This window comes from Anarrhichthys ocellatus, unplaced genomic scaffold (assembly GCF_004355925.1).
Source record: "Anarrhichthys ocellatus isolate YVR2014 unplaced genomic scaffold, GSC_Weel_1.0 scaffold6, whole genome shotgun sequence".
Lineage (NCBI taxonomy): Eukaryota > Metazoa > Chordata > Actinopteri > Perciformes > Anarhichadidae > Anarrhichthys > Anarrhichthys ocellatus.
In genome coordinates this window covers 6,363,311-6,385,575 of record NW_022280036.1, presented here as the reverse complement: position 1 = coordinate 6,385,575, position 22,265 = coordinate 6,363,311, and the positions used below count along the sequence as shown (strand labels likewise).

Sequence of the window (22,265 nt, the reverse complement as noted above, 5' to 3'; positions counted from 1 at the left end):
TGCGCGATGTGGAAATGAGTGGAAATGTGATGTTACAAACGCTCGCTTTTACTCTGTTTCAACTGACAAAGAAACAATTTTGAATTTTCAGATCAGTTTAACAAAGCATCAGTGAAGACCATCTGTTTTGCACAGTCAATGCACGCTCACAGAGATCACTGAAATAGACAAATAAAAATATTCAATTCCATATTCAATTCCATATCACCAAGTAAATGTTAATGACCAGATTAATTATACTGATAAAATGACATGGTGCTTTATTTGTGATACAGTTTCATGTCTCTGTTACTTTCTTTCTCTTTGAACGGGTGTAAGAATGATTGTTAAAGTGTCTCTGTGACAGTGATCTGAAAAACTGCTGAAGGAGCCATTAAAGCTGTCACATCTCAAATTGTACTGATAAGAGCTTCTTATTACTCTGTCAATCAAAACAGTTTCTTAATTAGTGGATTATATCATATTTCAAATCTGATATTGCAGCATTACATACTATTAAAGTATTATAGTATTTCTTAGCCTAAGGTGGTGGCATCAGAAAGTTAAAAATGTCATCACTTTGTGTTTTGGCTGGCGGATAAAAGCCCTGTTTCGTAGTAATAATTAGCTCCCCTGCGTTATGTGGATGGAGTGTAATCTCATGCAGTTAACTTGCTGAAAACCACCGACTGTAAAACTGGCGATCTCTGCGCAGGCTGGTGGGTTAAATTATCACTGCATCTCTGCATATTTCCCTTAAAGTTGAGATGGTGCAAGGCTGCAGGGTGCGGCTGCATAACACTGGGCTTCCTGCCTCAAATGAAGAAAGCATCTTAAGTCAGCGAAAAGTGAAACGTGCTGTTGTTAAACATCAGCTAGCTAGATCACGGGTCAGTCAATGCGAGGGTGAATCATGTGTCAAGTCTTCATTATTGTTCACACTTATAACAATAACAATATGTCTTTTACTACAAATGTCATTGCAGATTAATTATATCAATCATTTGTGCTCCTTAATTTATATTCTATGCCACGACAGCGATGACTTTGAAGCACAATACTGCACATTAAAATGATTTGAACACCCAAACATATTCCTTCAACCTGTTGTCCCGTTACGTAATTAGCTAACCAAGTCAAGTTTCTCACAATATTTTGAAATGGCAATAACGTTAACTCAGCTAAACTCCAAAACCTTATGATTCTTTATATGAAGAGGATGAAGAAAATAAATATTAGACACGTTATGTATGAATCAGGATTAGGCCTTTCAAGATTCAGTTTTTCAATGCAATTATTGAAATTAAACAGTACAAATTAAAATGATGTGACTGCAATTCATCTTTAATGCAATTATTCAAGTTGAGCGATTCAAATTCAGTTTCTAGTGACACATATTTCTGCACATATATATAAAATATTGACCCAAGATGCCACATTTTCATGGTTGCACCGACAGAATATGAAAGTATTGTGCATTGTATTCTACATTTCTCTCCAAATTGTATTTTTTATCCTTTTTGGGATCTAAAATATTGGATCACCACAGAAACTTTGATTTAACCTAAATGATTTTAAATAGAAAATGAGTTTATAATGATGGCATCAGCTGGGGTGACGAGCCTCTCAAATTCAAGAGACAGAACACATTAACTGGCATATTTTCATTGGTTGAAGCCTTTTATCAATGTCAGGTTTCATTTGTATTGCTCCAGTCTGTCTTTTCTGTTACATTTCGTTGTCCTTTAAATTAATGAAATAATTTGCTATAATTACTTATTATTTATTTTTTGTTCCGTGCATTTTATTTCTTGTTTAGGTCTTTAAATGTGTAATCCCGTATTCTCCTGTAAATCAGTTTGTAACCCTGTTTTGTTAGATGCTGTATAGATAAAGTTTCATCCATCATCATTCAGCCCCTTCTTTTAAACCATGAGTCACATGTTGCGGCTGACTGGTCGTGCTGCTTTTCTCCCTTCACCGCTCCAGCTTTCTCCTTCTCTAGTTTCATACGAGTCATTGATGGAATCTCTCTACCTGTGAATCTCGTGTATTCAATTTCTCCCTGATATGATTTGCTGGTGCCAAAGTTTCTGACCAACCTGCATAACCATGGTAACATTCTGGTAAAATAGCAAGTCATGTAAAGACATTTGAAACTTTTCTTTCAAAGGCTTAGGGTCTGACTATGGTGTGTGCACGTAGAGGTGGAAATACGTCGTATATGGAGAATAGCTTACACTTGTTAGTGTACTACTTGGAACACTTGTTTTAAGGGTGACAATTAAATTTAAAGAGCGTACTATAACAAAATATTAGAAACCAATGCTTGTCACAATGTGATACATGAGATAATCCACTCCAATCCCTACAGCTAGTTAGCAGTAATTAAACCTTCACATACTTTGCTATCAGCAACTGAACGACCCAGTGTAGATTATTATACACACAATGCAGAGGCAAAGATACGGTTCTTTTAGCTCACACTTTGCCATGGATTATCCCTTATTAATGTCAGGATTAAAGTGCTCCTAATTGAAATGACCAACCTGCACAAGGGTTTGACTGTAAATTCAAAATTAAGCAATTAGTCCATAGTGACTATGTTCGATGAGCCTGTATTTCAGTGTGTCCATCCATCCATCCAGTAGCCTATCCCAACATGGATTTCGTGTGAGGCAGGGTGTATTGGGAAAAGTATTTTAGAGGGCTAATAAACCTTGACAAACAATAACAAACAATAACATTAACTCACCTGACGGGTATATATTTAGACTGTGTGGGAAACTGTAGCACCTGGAGGAAACCGAAGCAAACATGCCCACAGAGAGGCTTTAACCAGGCAGGCCGGATTCAAACCAGGACTAAAGGCACCAGGCTGACTCTGTGTTTGTAATTGATCATATTCAACCAAACAAAATCATCCCAAAGACTAGTTCACAAATCAGGATAGCGGTGTACAAAAACATTGGTACAAAGGAGAGAGTATTGTATCAAAAACTTTATTCTCAAATAATGTTTTCAAAATAGCTGATAGATAAACTGTGATTCTCTTGAACAGCAGGTTGTGAAGCTGCATTCACATATAGTATCTGTTGTTCAACCATTTATAAGACTCCATGTCGTTTCTCTCTCATGGCAGGACAGAAAAAGGCAATTTTCCATCCTAACTTCAAAACTTAGAGCATTGTTTTACCAATCAAAATAGGAGCATCCAAAATGGCCGATATGCTAATGCTGCTGTTAGAGCCTAAATTCCCCACAATTTCATCTTCCACTCTAAACCCATCATGTCTAAACAAAGAGAACCATATTCCTCCTTGTTTAGACTGATATAAGGTCAGATTTTAGGCCATTATAAGGGTCAAGTCATCCAAAATGTCTGTTTTGTGTCTGTGGAGGTCATCCCTCTCCCAGATATAGACGTTAGGATCAGCCACTCACCGCTGCTTTTACACAAGAACACTGCATTTTTTTAATACTGTTCATGACGTTGTGAAACGTAACATATGGTGTTTATTTTTTGTTCAATGTAAATTACGTGTGTCTAAAATTAATTTAAAAAAAATGTATAACATGTTTAAATGGAAGAATTCACCAATGCTCAGGCAACTCGGAGATACGGCTGCCACATTAAAAGTCACATAATAAACCATGTTTTTGCAAGAAATGGAGATTTAAAAAGGTTGATGTTCAAAAGTAACACATACTACTGGCACCAAGCTGCAGCAGAGTTGGAGCTGACACATCTTGTATTCTACTAAAGTGTTTTGGATTGTGAATACAAAACTTTTTACAGGTGTGACCCAGAGATAAGTGTCTCTCCAGCACAAAGATAATTTACTCTGAGTCCCACAATGTTTTCTGTTCCTGTGTAAAAGCAGCCATAATGGACAAAAGAGATCATATGACATGTTGATATTTGATATTCAGTTTGAACCATAGATTTTTACATGGTGTGTAACAGTAAAAACATTGACTTTAATGAACAAGATTGTGTTGTACCTACATCATTAATCATAAAAAGTACAGCATGTTTAATAATTTGTTTTTGTTTTTTACAAATTCTCCATAAAAAATAGATTTCTGTACAAAACTTTTTTTTTCTTTTGCACCTACTTCAAGTTCAGCAGCACATGATGATGGTGAGATAACGACGGTGATTGTGATGCTCAACACAAAATCATTAATGATGATGGCGGCTTCCTGGTGAGGACATATCTATGTGCCATTTGGAAGAACAAAAATGAAACAATATTTTTTTACACATTCATGAGCAACAAACTTACTTACTGCATGTAAATATGTGTTGCTGAGAACGCATCCCGTCACCATAACGTGTGAATATAACACATATATGAGTGGTGTCCCAATCTACAAGCTGCCATGTGTAGAAATGACAATTATTCATCCTTTGCACTGATGAGTGAAACAAGGGTGCAGTCAACTCACGCTCAATTCAGACACACAAGGTTGTCGATTTTCTTTAAAGCTCTAATGCTGAACGTATGGCATGAGAAGTTTGTCCAATCCAAACTATTGAGAAGAAGGTGACACAAAGGCCTGTCAAGGGCAATACTGAACATTTTAATATGAATACACTGCAAACTGAACCTGAAAGCAAACCACACGCACGCACACGCACACACACACACACAGAAAGGCCTGATATCCATCTGGCAATAACATTTGAGCACAGATAAAAATCAGGTCCATATAGCTGATAAGCCACATATGAACACATGTATGACACAGTTGCTCTCCAAGCAGGGCTGCGACTGGATTTCCCCGACACTAATCTTAAAGGAAAAGTTCAGCTTGGTGGAATTTACATACATCTGCATTAAATCTATTCTGTATTTTAAATAAAAAAGCTCATCTCATGTGACACTGTGAAAAGGCAATGTGCAACATTTACAATTTTAGCTGGTATTATTTTAAGCTTGCAGACACCTCGGCCCCTATGTTTCAATGAGGACTGCTGACAATACCACTTTAGAGAAAGTATGGGACGTTATTCACAAAAACTGGGAAAAGTCTCAGCTGAATAATCTGAGACAACCTTGTCCTTTAAAACAATTAAGTGGGTATTTTTTTTATTACTTGTAGCCAGCTGTCGCTCTATTAAACGTTGAGGACTGCTGACAAATGAAGGACAAATGTGGAAAACGCTTCACAAATTGTGAAGAAAGTCAAGATTGATATCCAAATTTTGAAGGCATCTCAGAGGAGGTACTGTATGTGTCATGCTAAGAAGGATACTGATCCATAAACAGATGAAGTCACTGTATTGTATTTCCTTCTTGACTCTATAGGAAATCTCATCTGAATTAATCCAATCAATTAAAGTAGAAGCTCGGGTGCACGCCAGCAATAAAAAGAGAGGAGGCCCACTATCTTGTGAGCAGACGCTCTACTGTTGTTTACAGATGTCTTGTTTATTTCTGTGAGGCGATTTTGAATGTGTGTCTTCTGTCTTGTCACCCTCTTTATTAACTATTACCAGTATTATAGCTAGTACACACATCTACATATCTTTAGTTTCTGTGCCTCACATTGTTGTACGTGTTTCTGGCTTTCTGCCCATGACCCTGACACTGAGGCTGTGAATGACAAGCTAACAATGAATATTATAATACCAACAATATCCCATAGTCATGCTCCCAAACATAATCACCATTGTTTCAGGACATTTCATTTGCAACATCCAGGTCAGCCGTAGATTCATTTTTAATTAAATGAGCTAAAGATGAAAATAGAAACTGCAATTTATGCCTTAATTCATTCTCACTTATTTCTAAATAGGTGGATGTGATAATCTTCTCATGCCAAATGTTTTTCTTTTGAGTATTTCAGTTTTGGGGAAAATCCCCTCTGATGTTAGTGAATTGATTCATGGTCAAAAATCATAATTCTATCAGTTGTCAGAAGTTTTCCTTATCTGACACCACATACATTCCACTCACCATTCCAGCCCTGTCGCCTACACATTACATTCCCATACAACAAAGCTGCTTTGGGAATTACATTTCGAGGGAAGTGTATTTTGTCGAGGATTACATCTGCTTTTGATGTATCACAAATAAGTTTCAAATGAGTGGGTGAAAATCTATGTGGGTATGAGGCCCGGATAGTGGATGGTTAAAAAACACACACACAGGGCTTTCAATCATTCAAGTTGGAAGTGCAGTTGTATGGGAATATAATTTTATAGGAGACAGGGTTGTTGATATCATATGTGTGAATGAATGGATTTGTGATTGTATGATAGTATAATGGTTTGAGGCTGAATGAGATGGAGAACATAAACGAAAATTATTTTGGACAGTAAAAATCATGCAAGTTAAAGGAAACGCCTGAAGTGTAACGGCAGAATAGTGTGCATGGAGAGTGAAACAAACAAAAAACAGGCCTGAGGACACTGAAAGACACGCACTGAAAGCAGTTACATCTGTGATCTAAACCAAGTGCAGCATCTTTCGAAAAAATAAAATTATTTTGAGAGAACACTGCGAAAAATAACAAGCTTGGCAAGTGATTAGAAGCTAGTGGATTTTCTTGACTCCTACAGAATCATGGGCGTTGGTACGACTTTTTGACTTAAAATACCAGGAAATAAGCTGAATGCAAGGATGCACTCGCTAAGCTTGTGTATTTGTTGCAGTGGGATTCAAGCATTGATAAGCAGGATGTAACTTACTCTCTGCACACGAGGTATTTCTCAAACAATGGCGGAGTTCCGGGGGGCGATAACTCTCGACAACAATAATTGTGCATGTCGTCTTCGTACCGTTTCTGTTAGTCCTTCAACATGACCAATTCTCAAACAGAAATAAGCTGTGGGCTCTTCAAAAAGTTGTGTTGAAATAAGATCATGTGCATCAGATCTGTAAAATGTGTTCGAATGTATGATAGTGTGAGTAGTCGGGGACACTTGCAACACATCTTTTTAAAGAGAGTTAAAGAAACATTTTGTTTCTGAAAGCTTACACTGTCTGTGAAACTGAAACAAAATAGCCCATATTGAGATACTATTAAATCTCTGCGTACTAACAAGTATACCTCAAGGGTTCTGTACAGTATCTCAGAAACGAATGGCATTTAATGCCTGTAAATAAAACTAGCAATGTGGCACCAGTGTTTCAGTAGGACCATACTGCATATCATGGATGTGAGCCTTTATGTCGTCGACATATCGCAGCAGTAACAGTATTCAGAATGAGCTTTCAGGAAAAAAATCTGTATTGTTCTAAAAATGGCAAAAGAAAGAAAGTGGTGTCATTATGTGACACTAGAAGCTCGGAGGTCTGCGGGTACACTGATCCCAACGTTCTGGTTGGCTAGCATGTTGTCGTGGCAACAAAATTAACAACGATTTATAGCATGTGGTCACACCTTCTAACAGGGAAGGTGAAATATAGATGTGTATATACAAACACACTGTAACCCTGTATTTTGTCATTTTTGTCATCTTTTTAAAGATAGAAGTTTCTGAATAAAATTCTCTTTTTTGAATGACTCGTTTTCAAACCCATTTCAGACCCAAAAATTATTCTTTTTCTTTTTTTTTTCATAACCCAGTCAGAAAAACACACTAGTGCAAAATTTGTGCGGTTTAAGAGTTCATATAAAGTTTATATTTTGGGGTCCCCCAGCAGCAGTGGTTTGGGAAGTACCATGGGGCCACTGGGTATTTGAACATAGAGTCTGTTCATCAATATCTTCACTGAAGAAAAATGCCAGAAGAGACAATAGAGACAACTATTTGTCTCAGTTTCCATAGCAACCTGTCATTTTCTCTCTTTTTCAGCAGGACTGACAGAGTCGTCTATCCGTCCATTTGTCTGTGTTCGTCCGTCTAATTTCTGTCAGTCAACCCGTCCGTCTGTTAATACGTTCTTCTATTTATGATTTGTGGCTGGAGAGTATGCTGTAGGAAAAAAAAATCCGTCATCACTTGACTGATAATCCCAACGGAGTTATGAGAAAACAAATCATTTCCTGGATTTGGCCACAGCAGATTGTAGCGGTTGATGATCTTGACAGCTTATTGCCTCCAGGCTTCCACTTGTTCAGCCACCAAGCACAGGATCCTGGCTAGTCCAAGAACAACAATCAGTTGTCTGACACTTTGATTGTGTTAGACAGGCCTCTGGAAACCGGTCCATTGTGTACACCAACCCGGCAATGAAAATGTCTGGTTTTCTGGTTTAGCACAGTCTGCCTAGTGCTAGTATGAAATATTGTACATAGGATTGATTTTAAGTATGTAATACCTTCATACACAGGTTCTTCTGGGAAAAATAGCAGTTACAAATGCCTGATTTGGTATGTTTTAGCCTACACAAGTTGTCAAATACTGTAGGTAGACATTGTCATAATAGGCAATACAGTAAGTGGCAGAAGGTAAAGAAAATCACAGGAACCTATTTGAAAATTCATTGTTGACTGACAACTCAACTTACCTAACTCTGTTATTGTACGGCTTTACTAAACCTAACCCATTCAGTTCTCCAAGTAGGCTAAAACAAAATTTAAACATATCTGCAGCTGCTATTTAACTCTAGTACGCAAAGTACTAATGTAATACTAGTATCCAGTACTGGATGAGAGTATCATTTTATTAAAAGGAATTGGTCTGGTTGAGCTTATCACTGCATTGACTGCATTTCGTTGGTCAACTTTACAGCAGTCTGTACGAACGATATCAGATTCCACCAAAACAGACTCTGTAAGCTGTAATTAGGTCAGAGAGTCCAGTCCTGTCAAGTCCAGCGTGATGGAAATCCAGCGAGAGTTTTTTGGTCCAGCACCAATGATGGTTTTTGTGTTGACGTATAGGAACAATCCAACTACTTTTCGATGTCTGGAGGGGATTTGAAGGGTGGAATAGTGTGCTTCCCCTGAGGGTAGAACCTTGCACCGGTCACACATGTCTGGCCTGCAGCAGGGGAGTTAAGTTAAGGGGAGGTAAGTTAAGAGTTAGTGTGTACCACTGTGCAAATTTGGCATGGGGTATGGCGTTAGGTTGGGTAAACAATTATTCAGGTTGCAGGAAGGGCATTTAGGAACCATATGACTGGCCATATAAAGCCCTTTTCACGAGCAGGTGGGGTCAAATTTTGCAGAAGTCAACTGATGCTGGATGAGAACTGGGTCAAAGGGGTGGTCGCACTTGGAAAAAGTTCAATTAATTAATCTTTCTGTGTTTTTCCTTGATGCCTGAAAAGCAACAGTGCTTAAGAAGACTTGTGGTCCCAGCATTAATCTCCCGAACATCACTTTTGATGTCGTCGTTGTCTACTCCCTTTTGTATTGGTTCCAATTTATTTTGCTGGAACAGACTCTAGGGACAAGTGGATGGTATCGTTGTTCAGGTAGCAGGTGGAGCAGAGCGGCATTACTGTGCAGATTGTGCTGACAGAGGACCAGCGTGCTACAACACAGACCGCTCACAGTGACGAGTCCAAATCATTAGTTTGCTCTTTCTTTTCTTTTCTGTCAAACCCCCGCAGACCAACAGGGAGGTTGGACTAAACCACTGTATAGGTAGTGGCAGGTTTGTTGGACTATACCACAGTGCAGACTGTATTGAGTGTGGTATCAAATCGAACTGCCTTTGCCTCAGTGGGCTTCATGTTGGTGTCATACATTGGGTTTTCAAATGATGCCTGACCATTGGAGCTCTCATGGCCGACATAGCCGTTGAACTGGACCTTGGGTCGCGTCCTGAAAAACAAAATGAGAAGGAAATAATGGTGAAAAAACAATGATCTTTAGAAAAGGTCGATTTATGGTTAGGAAAAAGAAAACACTGAAACCAAAAGGGTGCTGGTCTCTAAAACACTAAATGACAATAAAAACACAAATAGAACAGCACAGCGAGATTAAGTTGCTCAAATGTTCTGATGCCTTTGTTTTAATATACAATATATATTAGCTCTCACCAACTCTCCCATAAAAAAATGTTTTGGAGCCTTTTTGAACCAGAACTGTTGCAAAATGTCCTTATAAAGCTATCAGTAAAACAATTTTAGCTGATTGGAAGAAAGCGACACGTATTGAATTTGTTAAGTCATTAATTTGATTGAAAAGCCCACACGACACTTCAAGATGAGACAGACTACACACACCATGTTATAGTTTGCATTACATGTCATATTTAACATCCCTGATTTTAAAAGCACAGGTGTGAAGGATGTATGAGTTCAAGAATTACTGAACAGCAGAATGTTCCATTTGTACTCATGCAGAGAAACCTTTACATAGGGGTAGGGGTATAGATTTATTATAATTAACAGAGTATTGATTATATTTCTATGTTATGTTGTCTCTATTAGTTCTACAACTAATTTAAAAAAAAGTCCTCTTGTAATATTTATATACATTATCTGTCCCTTTGGCTGTCTTGTTAGAGATTAAAGGCGAAACCTTAGTAAGAGCAGGGTTCTGGTAAAATTCTACAAATTGCAGAGAAAATGATGGCAGGACGGAGAACATGAACCATTACAACTGCCTGCTTCGGTGGTTTAGCTGCCCAGAGCCCATCTGCTGCTCTCATGCGAGTGTGTAACCTGCCATCATCCTGAATATGATACCCAATGGTTTTAGTTCAAAAGAATATATTATCACTCAACCTGCCTGAATGAGGATTTCACTGCAGGGGTTCAAAGAGATATTCTGTGAAATATGACTAACTGTCCTAATTCGTCTGTTTGTCACAGATTACATTTTTGGATAATCAGGTCCTATAATCCAGTTAGATATAATCACTTACTCCCAAACCCTGTGGAACTATTAGCAGGGAGGAGTGCTGCAGCTGAAACACTGTTTGACTCTGACCTCATTAAGAGTGTGTGTGTGTGCGTGTGTGTGTGTGTGTGTGTACGTATCCAACCCTGGGGAGCCACTAAGCCTACCCTACATGCTCAACCCATTACTTTACAAAACTGCACACACACCAACACACACCGCAGACCCCCCCTACGTGGTAGTAGTTCAAATCGCTGCACTCGTTTCTGGTTGTGGCTGTAGGTGCAATAGTTTAGTTTTATTGGCAGAATGAAAAACAGCTCACATAATTGCTTTGACAGTATTATAGATACTGTACAGACTTATAGAGCCAAAGCAGGAAGAAACTGCAGTGTGCACACTCCTTGCTTTTATTTTCTCATTTACGATATTATATTGTTGTACAGAGAAATCATTGCTGTTGGCTTGCCATTATGTTGGGCTAGGGCATAATGTCAGCAAAGCTAACTTTACCACACACCTACTGTCAAGTCAGGATGAAGTGCCAGTAGAAACATATTGAAGTACTGTATACATTACTTGTCTACTTTATTCAATATTGTATTTGTTCTTGATGACATCATGTTGACAGAAAGATGACAGTGAGATCAAAGACAAAATAAATCTCTTTCTAGCTTTAAATGATTGCTGTTTTGACACAGTAGGGCTGCACTGCTTTTACAATATACTGTAGGCTATATGTCACCTCTATTACTTTTAGCTGATATGAGGAGTCAATGTGTTCAATTTCCCTGTGAATTAATATACATTTTGGTTTACAAGTTTTAATTATATTTTCGACTAATACAAAACAGTGTAGGACAAAAACACACAACTTAGCTCAGTTTAGAACACTTAGAATTCAAATTTGGTCAGTTGTGCAGCCTTACGAAACAGCATGAAGCAAAATCGGAAAACTAAAAACAACGGATGACAAGTTTGACGGAGGATGTGGCGGCGGGCGGAGGTCTGGTTGCTGTTTGAAACCAGGTGAATAACAGGTGCCAGTCTTACCTGCCGCCAGGCCCCCAGGTGTCTTTTGGTCTCTCATTGTCATCTGTGTCAGCAGACAATGTCCTGCATACAACCATCAGCTTTAATATACATCAGCTATCATTGCACACTGTTAACTGGTGAGCAGGTTGTGTAACACAGTGTAAAGTAATACAATGGTAGTGTTAGTAGCTATTGGTGAACTGTGCTAACTTTACTGTAAATATCTCTGTAAGTCTGCTTGGCCCTAGACAGCAGTCACCAGCTTGGCATTCACAGAATTTACAGCATAGCTCATTACTCACAAGTCGCAACACATTACAGTCTGTTTCCTCGATAACATCAATAGGTCAGGACTCTACATGTCTCACTGCAGATAGAGTACTGCAGCATACAGCTAGCATAAATGGCGAACCAACGGATTAACGTACAATAATGACTATAGTTGATAGAAAAACTTTGAGTGATGAAGTTCAAAAGTCAGAACATTCCGTAGATGTAGAATCTTAAATAGGAAACATGAATGATGACATTTTACCCTCAATATACGTAGCTGTGTATTATCTGCCATCTTAGGGCACTGCGAGTCTTTTGTGCACTTTTTAGGAACAATAATTAATATCTAAGGTCATTTAGATTTAATCTTCATGGTGCGCTCTGAGTTTTGGAGCTATAATTATGTTTAAAAAAATGACGTTTTCAAAGAAAAACACATCATTACTCTCTTTACTACACAGGCTCTATTTTGATGTTGGTGCAAATTTGGCAGAGGAACACATGCTGATGGACTTCCACTTTGGAAGGTCGCAAGTATCTTACTTGTCTGCCTACAACTATTTGGTAATACACTTAGTTATTTTTCATCTCATACGCATCTAAACTGATATCAGTACACAATCCTCAATGTCATTAAGGAAGATTCGTACAAGGTTAGATTATAAGGTGACTATAGTGTCCTCCACAATTGCTTGTAAGATATATAAAAGTCTAAATGTGTTCTTTATGGGAGGTGCACATTCAGGCAAGCAATGGATTAATATAACATTTGGCCCGTATGGAAACTGCCAAGGTGTCATGGCAATGCAACTCTAACTGCTGTCAATGTCTCCGGCCTACTTGTCTGTCCTGCAGCCGGGCTGCGCTTCTACCTCTGGTCACCAAAACATAAAATAAGATAGAGAGTGGAGGTTCCAAGGAAACGTATGAAATAAATGACGAAATTAGGGAATCGTGCTGCACTGAAAAAAAATGTACATTCAAAGAAACCATTCAAATGCACTGAGAATCATGAAAGTGTATCTGCATAAGGACATAATTCAACAGGGCAAACAGCTGCTTTGTATTCTAGTTTGCTGGTGGTCTGTTTTCACATGATGGATTTACATTGAGGATATAGCTTACCTGTGCTTGTAGAGGTAGAAAGCAAATCCAGACAGGATGAGGGCAAAGAAAGGAACCAGGATCGCTGCGGCCACAGAGCTGCTGTTTGTGTAGGGGTTGGATGGGTCCATCGCCATTGTTACAGGGCCTGGGGACACAAACACATATGAACCCTCACATGCATGGACACATAAACACCCTTTTGTGTATGTGTAATTGAGGCTTTTTGTATTATTTGTCTGTATATTTGAACTCTCGTGTTTATTCTGTCTGAAAATAAAATTATTTTACATTACACTAACAAAAACATTTCAATAAGATTTCTTCAATTTGTCTGAATGTTTTAGTCCCACTCTCAATATGACAATGTGTAATAGGAAGATCAAGGCTGTGTTGTTTGTTGTGGTTGTTATTAGAGCTGATGTTAGACAGACATACCTTGCCTTGTCAGATGAAACTTGCCAAAGTCTTTACTGTGAATATGCCCCTGGTAGACAAAAGTCTTCTGATCTGATTCTGCAGTAACCTGGAAAAAAACAACGCATTCAGTGTTCAGATTGCAGTTTATATAATAAGTTATACACTTTCCATTCAGATGGACGGGGGCTTCGGTCACCCTGGTTTTCCTAAATTAGAGATACAGTTAACTACAGGTTTATATGAGCTCTTGAACAAACAGGGAGAGATACTGTAAAAGTTCTCTCAGCATTAAAGGATAATGTGATGGTGGTACAAAGTACTGCAGAATAGTGTTTGACACAGAAGTAGAGTATGATGGATGAACTTCAATTCTGTCAATCAAAACCACAGCAGGACGCCGCTGGGAAGGTATGTGTAATGAAAGTGTGAAGATGTGGCTTATTGATCACACATAGGATAAGACAGCTGTGGTTGTAGGGTGACAACGTTTTAAACATATTTTAAGGCAGGTGAATATGTAATTACCTTCCTGCAGCGTTCACACTTAAAAAGAGCTAGCTCAAAGTTCAGATCCCACAGATTCAAATGAACTGAATGAAGTTCTCATTATGCATGTACTTACTACATTCCTGTTACATTTCATTTCATCCATTTGAAAAAAATTGTATTACTTAATTTCATACATGTCTATATTTTATCCCTATATTTTCACTTTCATGTCTATTTGACTTTTACTTGTGTGATTTTCTTTTTTCATACATACAGTACATATTTAATGAGCATTGTTGAAGGGAGCCTGATATTCAAGAGCCAGCGACTACTTCCTTTTAATTGTAGTGCATTTGATAATAAAGAACTTGAAACTAGTCTCAAAACCCACGTACATGAAAAACAGGCGTGTGTACGTTGTATGAGCGCACGGGACAGTATCCGCGAGAAGAAAAGCATCATCACAACACATGATTTCTGCACAAATTCAGTCCCACGAGCACGGGGCTCAACCCTCACTACGCGCTCACAACTACGCACTTGCTCTTCAAGTTGACTTTGAGACTTTGAAAGTGGGGATGAAATAGACAGTGCCTGATATGTCTCCACTTGCCCTAGACATGGCAGCAGCCGGCCACACAGTACGTGAGCGTCGTTAACTGCATTAACCAAGCATTAACGACGCTAATTAATGCTTGGGACAGTTAACGACGCTCATGTTCACACTCGTTATCTGCAAAAGGGACATATTCCTTTCACCGAAAACATGAGCAAGTTCAAAGAACGCAATCTTTCAGTTGACTACAGAGGGCGACAACATCGCGCTGACAGTTGTCATCCTTGAGGAATACAGTCTCTATTTTTTAAATACAGTATGAATTATGACTAAATCTCATTTAGTAAAAACTAATGTGATTTTTTAAATATGTCATAGTATTGTGGCATGCATTCATTTGTTCAAACTCAATGAACTATTATTTTTTTGTATTTGTAAATTTAAGGTTTCACCCTGTCTTCTCTCTTCATTGACAGTACAGTGTCTCTCCACCTCCTGTACTTTTTGGCCTTTCTCTCTCTCTTCTTCTTTTCCTCTCCTCACCATAATCTTGTTTGGAGACTGAAGCAGCAATCTTTTACCCATAAATCTATAGTTGAAATTGTATCTTCCAACTGTAGAATGACTGTTTTTCAGAAATCACAACTAAGCCAGCCTGATTCTTCCCCTCCCTCACTTTTTCTGTCTTTCACAACATTATAAATTGGCTGTCTGTGTGCCTCCTTTCTCTTCTGTCCTTTTACAATTTCCTCACTCTGTTCCTCTCCCCCCACCCCCGTCAGCAAGTCAAACAGGATCAGATTTTTAAACCATTCCCCAGTTGTAGAGATCTTCAGAAGTCCCAGCTTCAAATACAACATCGAATGGAGTTAAAAAGTCTACATGGAACATGGAAGCTGACTTGTCTTTCCTTTTAAACACACTTAGCAATCAATGTTTTCACAGTCTAAAAAACACACCATTTATGCACACCATAGAGAGATAATGAATACACAGAGCAAATGTGCAATAAATCCACAATATTTGAGCCCTGAATCTTTTGGTGTAATGGGAAGTTACATGCTGGAACTATTTATCGGCACGGTCAGTAACGTCCTGGAGTCTCTGTGGGATGCTTTGCGTTGTCACACAAAAACATAACCTTGCAACAAATGCTTCTTGGTAAGCCGTGATTTATCATTCACCATCATTTCTCTGTTTGAAAAGACATTTGAGAAAATGTTAATTAACGTTTATTGTATTTCAACATCTGTTTTGTATAATGTGACTGAGGATTTGTCATGAATTTAAATACCCCTCTTTCGCAAAACCCCGTCCAGTGTGAGGGGGTGGGCTGAGTAATGCGGTGTGGACGATGCTACATTATTGTAATGGGAGTGATATTGATATTATGATACTGATTTTTGTTATCAATAAAAAAGATGTGTAAACACAGCATTCATTTCAAAATGTTTGATATAGAAAATGAGAGGAAGTTTGTCTTACATATCCATCCATAGCCCAGTTGTCATTTTTGAACTTGCTGTAGTAATGCTCTGTCGGCCCCTTCACCTGGTAGACCTTCAACAGCAGCTGGTTCTCCTCTGACTTGTAGGTACCTGGATGAACAGATATATATATATATAAACACATTGTTTTTGAGGTAGTGGTGTCATTTAAATAACAGCAACTTAACTTCTAATTTGTGTTGCCACTTGGCAGGGAAAAGAGAAAGACATTGAGGCAAAGGTCCCGTGGGAGGTTGACAAACAGAAAGACAGACAGACAGGGAAGCAGGTAAACAGACAGACAGGTTGACTGACAAACAGACAAAAGGAGACACCTTGACATTTCGAATTATGATCCTCTATTTCCTTCACCCAGCACTTGACACATTACTGGGGAGAAAGTGACATTTACCCTTTAGCTACATGGTTAACTATAGTGCCAACACAGAAACTGCTGCTGTTCAACATGACAAGTCCATATCACGGATTCAAAATGAAACAGCTTTATACATTCAGAGCCCTTTCCTCCTACCTGCAGAAACTCTTTCAAGACCCCGGCATCAAGCTGAACTATTGACTGTGAAATATTGTTGTGAAATGTCAAAATATACATGAGTGTCAGCAGGAGAGTCAGACAGTTTGTTAAACCCTACTCTTTTGGGGGTTTTCACTCAATACTGCAGCTTTACCTGTTTTGTTAACCTTCCAGCTCTTTCCATACAATATTTTCTGTATATCTGCAGTGCAGTTGAATAAAAACACATCATGTGCTCAAGAGTACTACTGTGGGAGGTTATGTTGCTCAGGTACAGTGATAATGTGGCCCTTCAGACTGGTGTGGTAATTCTTCAGACGCATCAGTGCAGAGGGGCACAAGTACACGACTTGTTAGGCGGTTCGTAATTCCAACCAGTGCCCCTTGCATGTTATATTATTTAACAGATTAGCGCTCAAACTCAAGCACAAACCATGTTTTTCTGCCCTGCAGACTGTGAATGATTATAAAAATGTGAATGTACTTAAATAAGTGCAACATAGGGAATTGCACCAATTTCAATATAGCTACCAGCGATGCTTTGCTACAAAGTGTGAATGAAAGCTGGATTTTTATCAGCCTGCTGGGTATTCACACCAACAGTAGTGCTTGTGTTATTTACACTGAATTTCAAGTCTTCAACATCTGGAATGTGATCGCTCTTTTTTTAACCTCCCTGATAGTGGTGCTACAATGCTCCTTTGAAGTTATTAAACAGGTCCATTTTATTCACTTTTAGTGTCATGTTAATTCAAGTATTTTCCATCCGTTTTCTATATCCACATATATAGATCATGGTCATTGTGGAGGGTATTTTCTATTTCACGTTTATTTTATAAGTTGATGCAAATTTACTCTGAGAAAACTGATCGGATCAGTTTTCAAACTCTGAAAACATAACTTAAAAATAGGTCTTTTGAAAAGTTACAAAGAGTAAAATTAATTTGTGAATAACGTTTTAGTGTTTTCCTTGTTTTTTTTTACCTGATAGTCTGATTGACACTCCGCTGGTTTCCAGTAATGTGACGTTGACTCTGCCACTGGTAGCGTTGAACCCAGTAACTGTAAATGTGGTGGCCTGTCTTTTCCCGAGATACTCGTAAAAACCGCTCCACTCTGAGTGTGGAGCGAACACATCCACTGGAACTGTAACGGAGAAACGGAAACAAAATTCTTGTTATACCACCTTTGCAACTTTTCCCTGCCACAAGTTCAAAGTAATGAACCGAAATGATGGCAAGAAAAGGGTCATTGTTAGGATTCATCCCTTAGTGTTTGCCAACAAACAAACAAAACACATGTACCTCTGGTTCCTTCATAACCGACTGCTGCAGTGTGTCTGATTTACACACTTAGAAATATGACTTAATCAAAACTCAGTTCAGTATTCTTGCAAAAAAGCTTGGTCTTTTTCTCTGGTGTTAGTCTTTCTTCACTGGCTCCCTCTAAATGCATATATTGATTATAAAATTGATACTTCAAACTTACAAGGTATTACATGGTATTGCACCTGAATGTTTTCACTGATTTATTTACTGCGTCTGAGCCTTCGTCCTATAAATCTGAAATAAGACCGCTTGCCGAGACAGAGGATCCTTGTAGTCAACACTCACTACATCCTCCCACCACAATAGCCATTCTTCTCTGGAAAATACAGTTTGTACATCTGTGATTTAAGTACTACAATCTGTGCTGTAGTTGCTTATTCTGCATACCTCGAATCTTGTTCTTCTGGACATCTGACTCTCCTCTGCCTTTGGGATTGACTTTCACTCCAACTGAAACATAAATCAGCATTACATTTAGTTTAGCTCACTTCATGGTTGAGATTAATCTATAATCCAAATATATTGCCATTTGTCAATTCTGGGGTTACACAGACAACTGGAAGTCTATTTTCTGTCTGGTTATATAACTGACTTTTTTTGTTTTTATTCATCACAGTATTCGCAGCCATCCGCTCCTTGTCTTTGAGATAGGAGTATGTGATAAAACAAACAAACATCACCCCTGCCTTCATGGAATGCCTTACGCCGACTTTCGAGAGCACGGCAATAATATCAGAGTGAAAATCTGTATTTAACTTAAACCTTATGACATCTAGTTAATATTCAAGGCTCAACATCAGTTCATTTTATACAAGCAGTGCATTTTTTCCAAGATCGGATCTGAATACCTTTACAGAGCGGGGGTTTGCCCGACCATCTCCCATCACTTTTGCAGGTTCTGTGCTCTGATCCCCCGGCCAGATAGAAACCGTCTTGACAGGTGTAGATCAGCGTATATCCCAGGGTTGGCAGGTCCATAGATCGAACATCAACATTACTGGGGGTCTCTGGCTGTCTGCATGAATGGGCTGAGTGACAGGGAAGAGGAAAGTAAACACAGCATTGTCACTTGTATTGCATTCTTCTCCTTAAAGCCAAAATAACTATCGAGTAAAATGCAACATAAAGATAGAAAAAAAACCTCATCAGTGACAACAAAACAGATTAATTAACAGACACTATGATAAGGAAAGATAATATTAGTACACAGAGTAATAACAGACATAGTTGTCTCTTACCTATGCATTCTGGTTGTGTCCCACTCCAGGTTAGGTTTTCTAGGCACGTTCTTGTGGTGGAGCCAAGGATGTGATAGTTCTTGCGGCACTTGAAGGAAATCTTACTGCTAACCTACATGATGTAAAGGCACATTAAGAGTTAATCTTTACCCGCAGCTTCCTAAGACCTTCCGCACTCAGCATGGGGTAGTTGTTGTTTCATTTTAAAATAAAATAAAAACTTTTATTGACCCCTTAACTCACAGCTAACTATTTTAATCTTACAAAACATGAAACAACAAATACCTACTTTTATCAGCTTGTCATTTTTAGTGAATGTAATATTGTTAGTACTGCGTAATGTGGGTGGTGACCCCCTCCTATCTTTGAAGAGATGTCAGGGGAAATATGACATATGGATGATATCCAATTATACCTCCACGAACTGAAGGATTTGCACGTTTGTTTGAATTCCATTAAAATATATTCCATCAACAGGTTCTACTCTGTGCCCCAGACAGTCTGGTCTCATTGCAAGAAAACATTGCCAAACTTGGTCATCTGCAAAGTCTAACTTTAGAAATCTGGGTGCCACTTTTACAAGGCCATTACTTTTGACCTGCATGTAAAAAAGTGTCTTGTATAGAATTAAAGGATGTCTGTCTTCTTCCAACTGTTTAAACTATTGTGCAGTCAAACCTTCATGTCTGTCCTTGACTATGGAGATATTCTGTCTTGTCATGCTGCCCATCAACACTTCAGCTGTTAAACCCTGTGTATCACAGTGCATTCCGCTGTATCACAAAGGACACATTTCAGAAGTATATTGTTGACTGTATGACACGGTTGGATGGACCTCCTTACAGAAGGACTCGAGAAGAAATAGCCATCTCATGTTATTCATTTATAAAGTTCTACTGTTGAAGCTTCTAAACTACCTCACATCTCTTCTGCCATTTAACTCTACTAACCACACACAGTACATGATCCAGTAACTACTTCATCTTAGATATCGTATTAATGTTGGCAGAACTGGTTTCAGGTACTATGAACCGTTTAACAAATAAACTGCAAACTGCCATAAAACGAGAGACTTGCATACCCCAGGGAGATTTTAAAGCTTCATCATCTAATCATCATCTTCCTGTAACAGGTTTTAAGTCTTGTAAATTGTGTAGTTGTTTTGTTTCTGTTTTGCGGTTTGTATCCTTGTGAGTGTTTCGTGTTCTCAGGTCTCTCTTCAAAAAGAGATCTTAATCTCAAAGAGACTGCCTGATTAAATAAAGATAAAATAAAATAAAAAAAACATTTTTGATTGGCTCTTGTTTTTCCAACTGAGGAGCATTGCAAACCTCAGGCTCACTCTATCTCAGTTTGAGTTTATTATTCATGAATTTTGTCATTTTGATAACATTGTTGCAACTCATGTTGTGGCAGAATCCTGCTGCTATATTCTGACATGGTGTACTTATCATTACTTAACAAAACATCAAGTTACCAACCAAACTCTGCAAGATGCAATTTAATTATATCCTTTTTTTTAAATTCAAAATACACATCAGTTTCTTGAAATTTATTTTTCCTGACAAGTTTAACTTTAATGTAAATTGAAAGACTATACAGTAGTTTTGCCAAGTAAACAGTGAACTGATATATTTCTCACCTGAAAGCCCTGGCCCATGACCGGTATACCATAGGCTGGAGTTCCTGGGTCACGGCAGTTGTTGAAGGCTGGGTCTACACACACATATAAACACTTATTATACTTACTGATATTAAAATATAGATTCAAGTTTTTATAATAATTCTCAAAGTCAAAGAAGCATTCTGACATTTCATACATACAGCTTAACGATGTTCTCAGAACAGACATTTTAAGCTTCCGTGCAAGGTAGCATCAACTTTTACACTCATTCCACTAAGATTAGCATATAGTGTATCTATTGTGCTCAGTCATTGCAAAAGTATAAAGAGCCTCAGTAGTATCACAATGCTATATATTATACGAATTTAGCGCACAGTATGTTTTGAGAGTAAAACCGTCTTTGCCAGAGCAACCTGTACCTGAGTCAGATAAATACAGATAAGCACAAAGCACAATATTCTGCACTGAAAATGTAGTTGAGTCAGATATACATTCCAACGCAATTCTAAAGTAAAGCAGTGGTACCGGAAAAATGCACTACAGTGGAATAATATAATTCTTTGTTACTTCTTTTGTTTAAAATAATGTACAGTAAAAAATATTAGCATCATACAGCAGCAATAATGAAAGAAAGAAAAAAAGGAGTAATTCAATACTGGTGAGGGCATATGGGTACCGTCATGGATATATTTTAAAGCAATACACTGTATGACAGATAATACAGTTATTTGCAGCAGAAGAATGTGACCAAACGTCTGCGACTGGTGTGGTGTTGCTATGAGGCTGCTTTCCATGTCAGCTCGTACACAGTAAATCAGCTTTTTCCTTATGATTTCACAACTTGTGAGAAAATAAACTTCATGCTTTCAAAAAACATAAAAAGATAAATTCCACAAAAAAAAAATAATCAAATGCTGAAATCAAAACTACACACTTCATCTATTGATTAGATAATATCTTCAGCTCTTTCTGCACAGGAATACTAATGCTAAAGTATGCACAAGAGTAAGCCCCCAAATGTTGTTTACCAATAATCTGATTTCATACAGTTCTATTCATAACTTCATGACATGTTTTCCTTTGCAGTAAACAAAATGTGAAGAGTGTAATATGTAACATTTCAAAGATTTACAGAAACATTTTGTAAATTTAAGCAGGTTTTTCTGCGTGTGTGATGCAGAAGGGTGTTAGGAGCATTGATGATTACGTTATTCACTATTTCCTTAAAAAGTCAGCACAAAAAGCTTTACGCTTTGAACAAAAACAACTTAATTCAAGGCAGAGCATTTTCAAAGCTAGATATCCAACGCAATGTAACATCACAAGCTAATGTATCAAGTGGTATGATATACGGCTGAAGTCTAAAGCTAACCATCGTCATGGACGTATACTGAGACTCATAGTGTGGTTGAGGGCAACGGTAATTTGGGTTACTTGGGGTGGAA

At 38.1% G+C, this 22,265-nt stretch overlaps 1 protein-coding gene across 2 annotated transcripts in view; it reads right to left on the bottom strand.

Moving 5' to 3' along the window:
• Nucleotides 1–4,679: 4,679 nt before the first annotated feature.
• The window catches only part of LOC116383219 (CUB and sushi domain-containing protein 1), a 280,770-nt gene continuing 263,184 nt past the window's right edge, over nucleotides 4,680–22,265 (bottom strand). The window contains exons 65-74 of one of the 2 annotated variants that reach the window (XM_031846879.1): nucleotides 20,839–20,912; nucleotides 19,197–19,308; nucleotides 18,807–18,986; nucleotides 18,346–18,408; nucleotides 17,615–17,776; nucleotides 16,094–16,206; nucleotides 13,582–13,669; nucleotides 13,165–13,291; nucleotides 11,785–11,847; nucleotides 4,680–9,708 (exon numbers count right to left, since the gene is read on the bottom strand). In XM_031846879.1, coding sequence (XP_031702739.1) covers nucleotides 9,549–9,708; nucleotides 11,785–11,847; nucleotides 13,165–13,291; nucleotides 13,582–13,669; nucleotides 16,094–16,206; nucleotides 17,615–17,776; nucleotides 18,346–18,408; nucleotides 18,807–18,986; nucleotides 19,197–19,308; nucleotides 20,839–20,912 — 1,142 coding nt within the window. In that variant the 3' untranslated portion in view covers nucleotides 4,680–9,548. The remainder of the gene's footprint in view (nucleotides 9,709–11,784; nucleotides 11,848–13,164; nucleotides 13,292–13,581; nucleotides 13,670–16,093; nucleotides 16,207–17,614; nucleotides 17,777–18,345; nucleotides 18,409–18,806; nucleotides 18,987–19,196; nucleotides 19,309–20,838; nucleotides 20,913–22,265) is intronic. The other variant, XM_031846880.1, reaches the window with a different exon arrangement.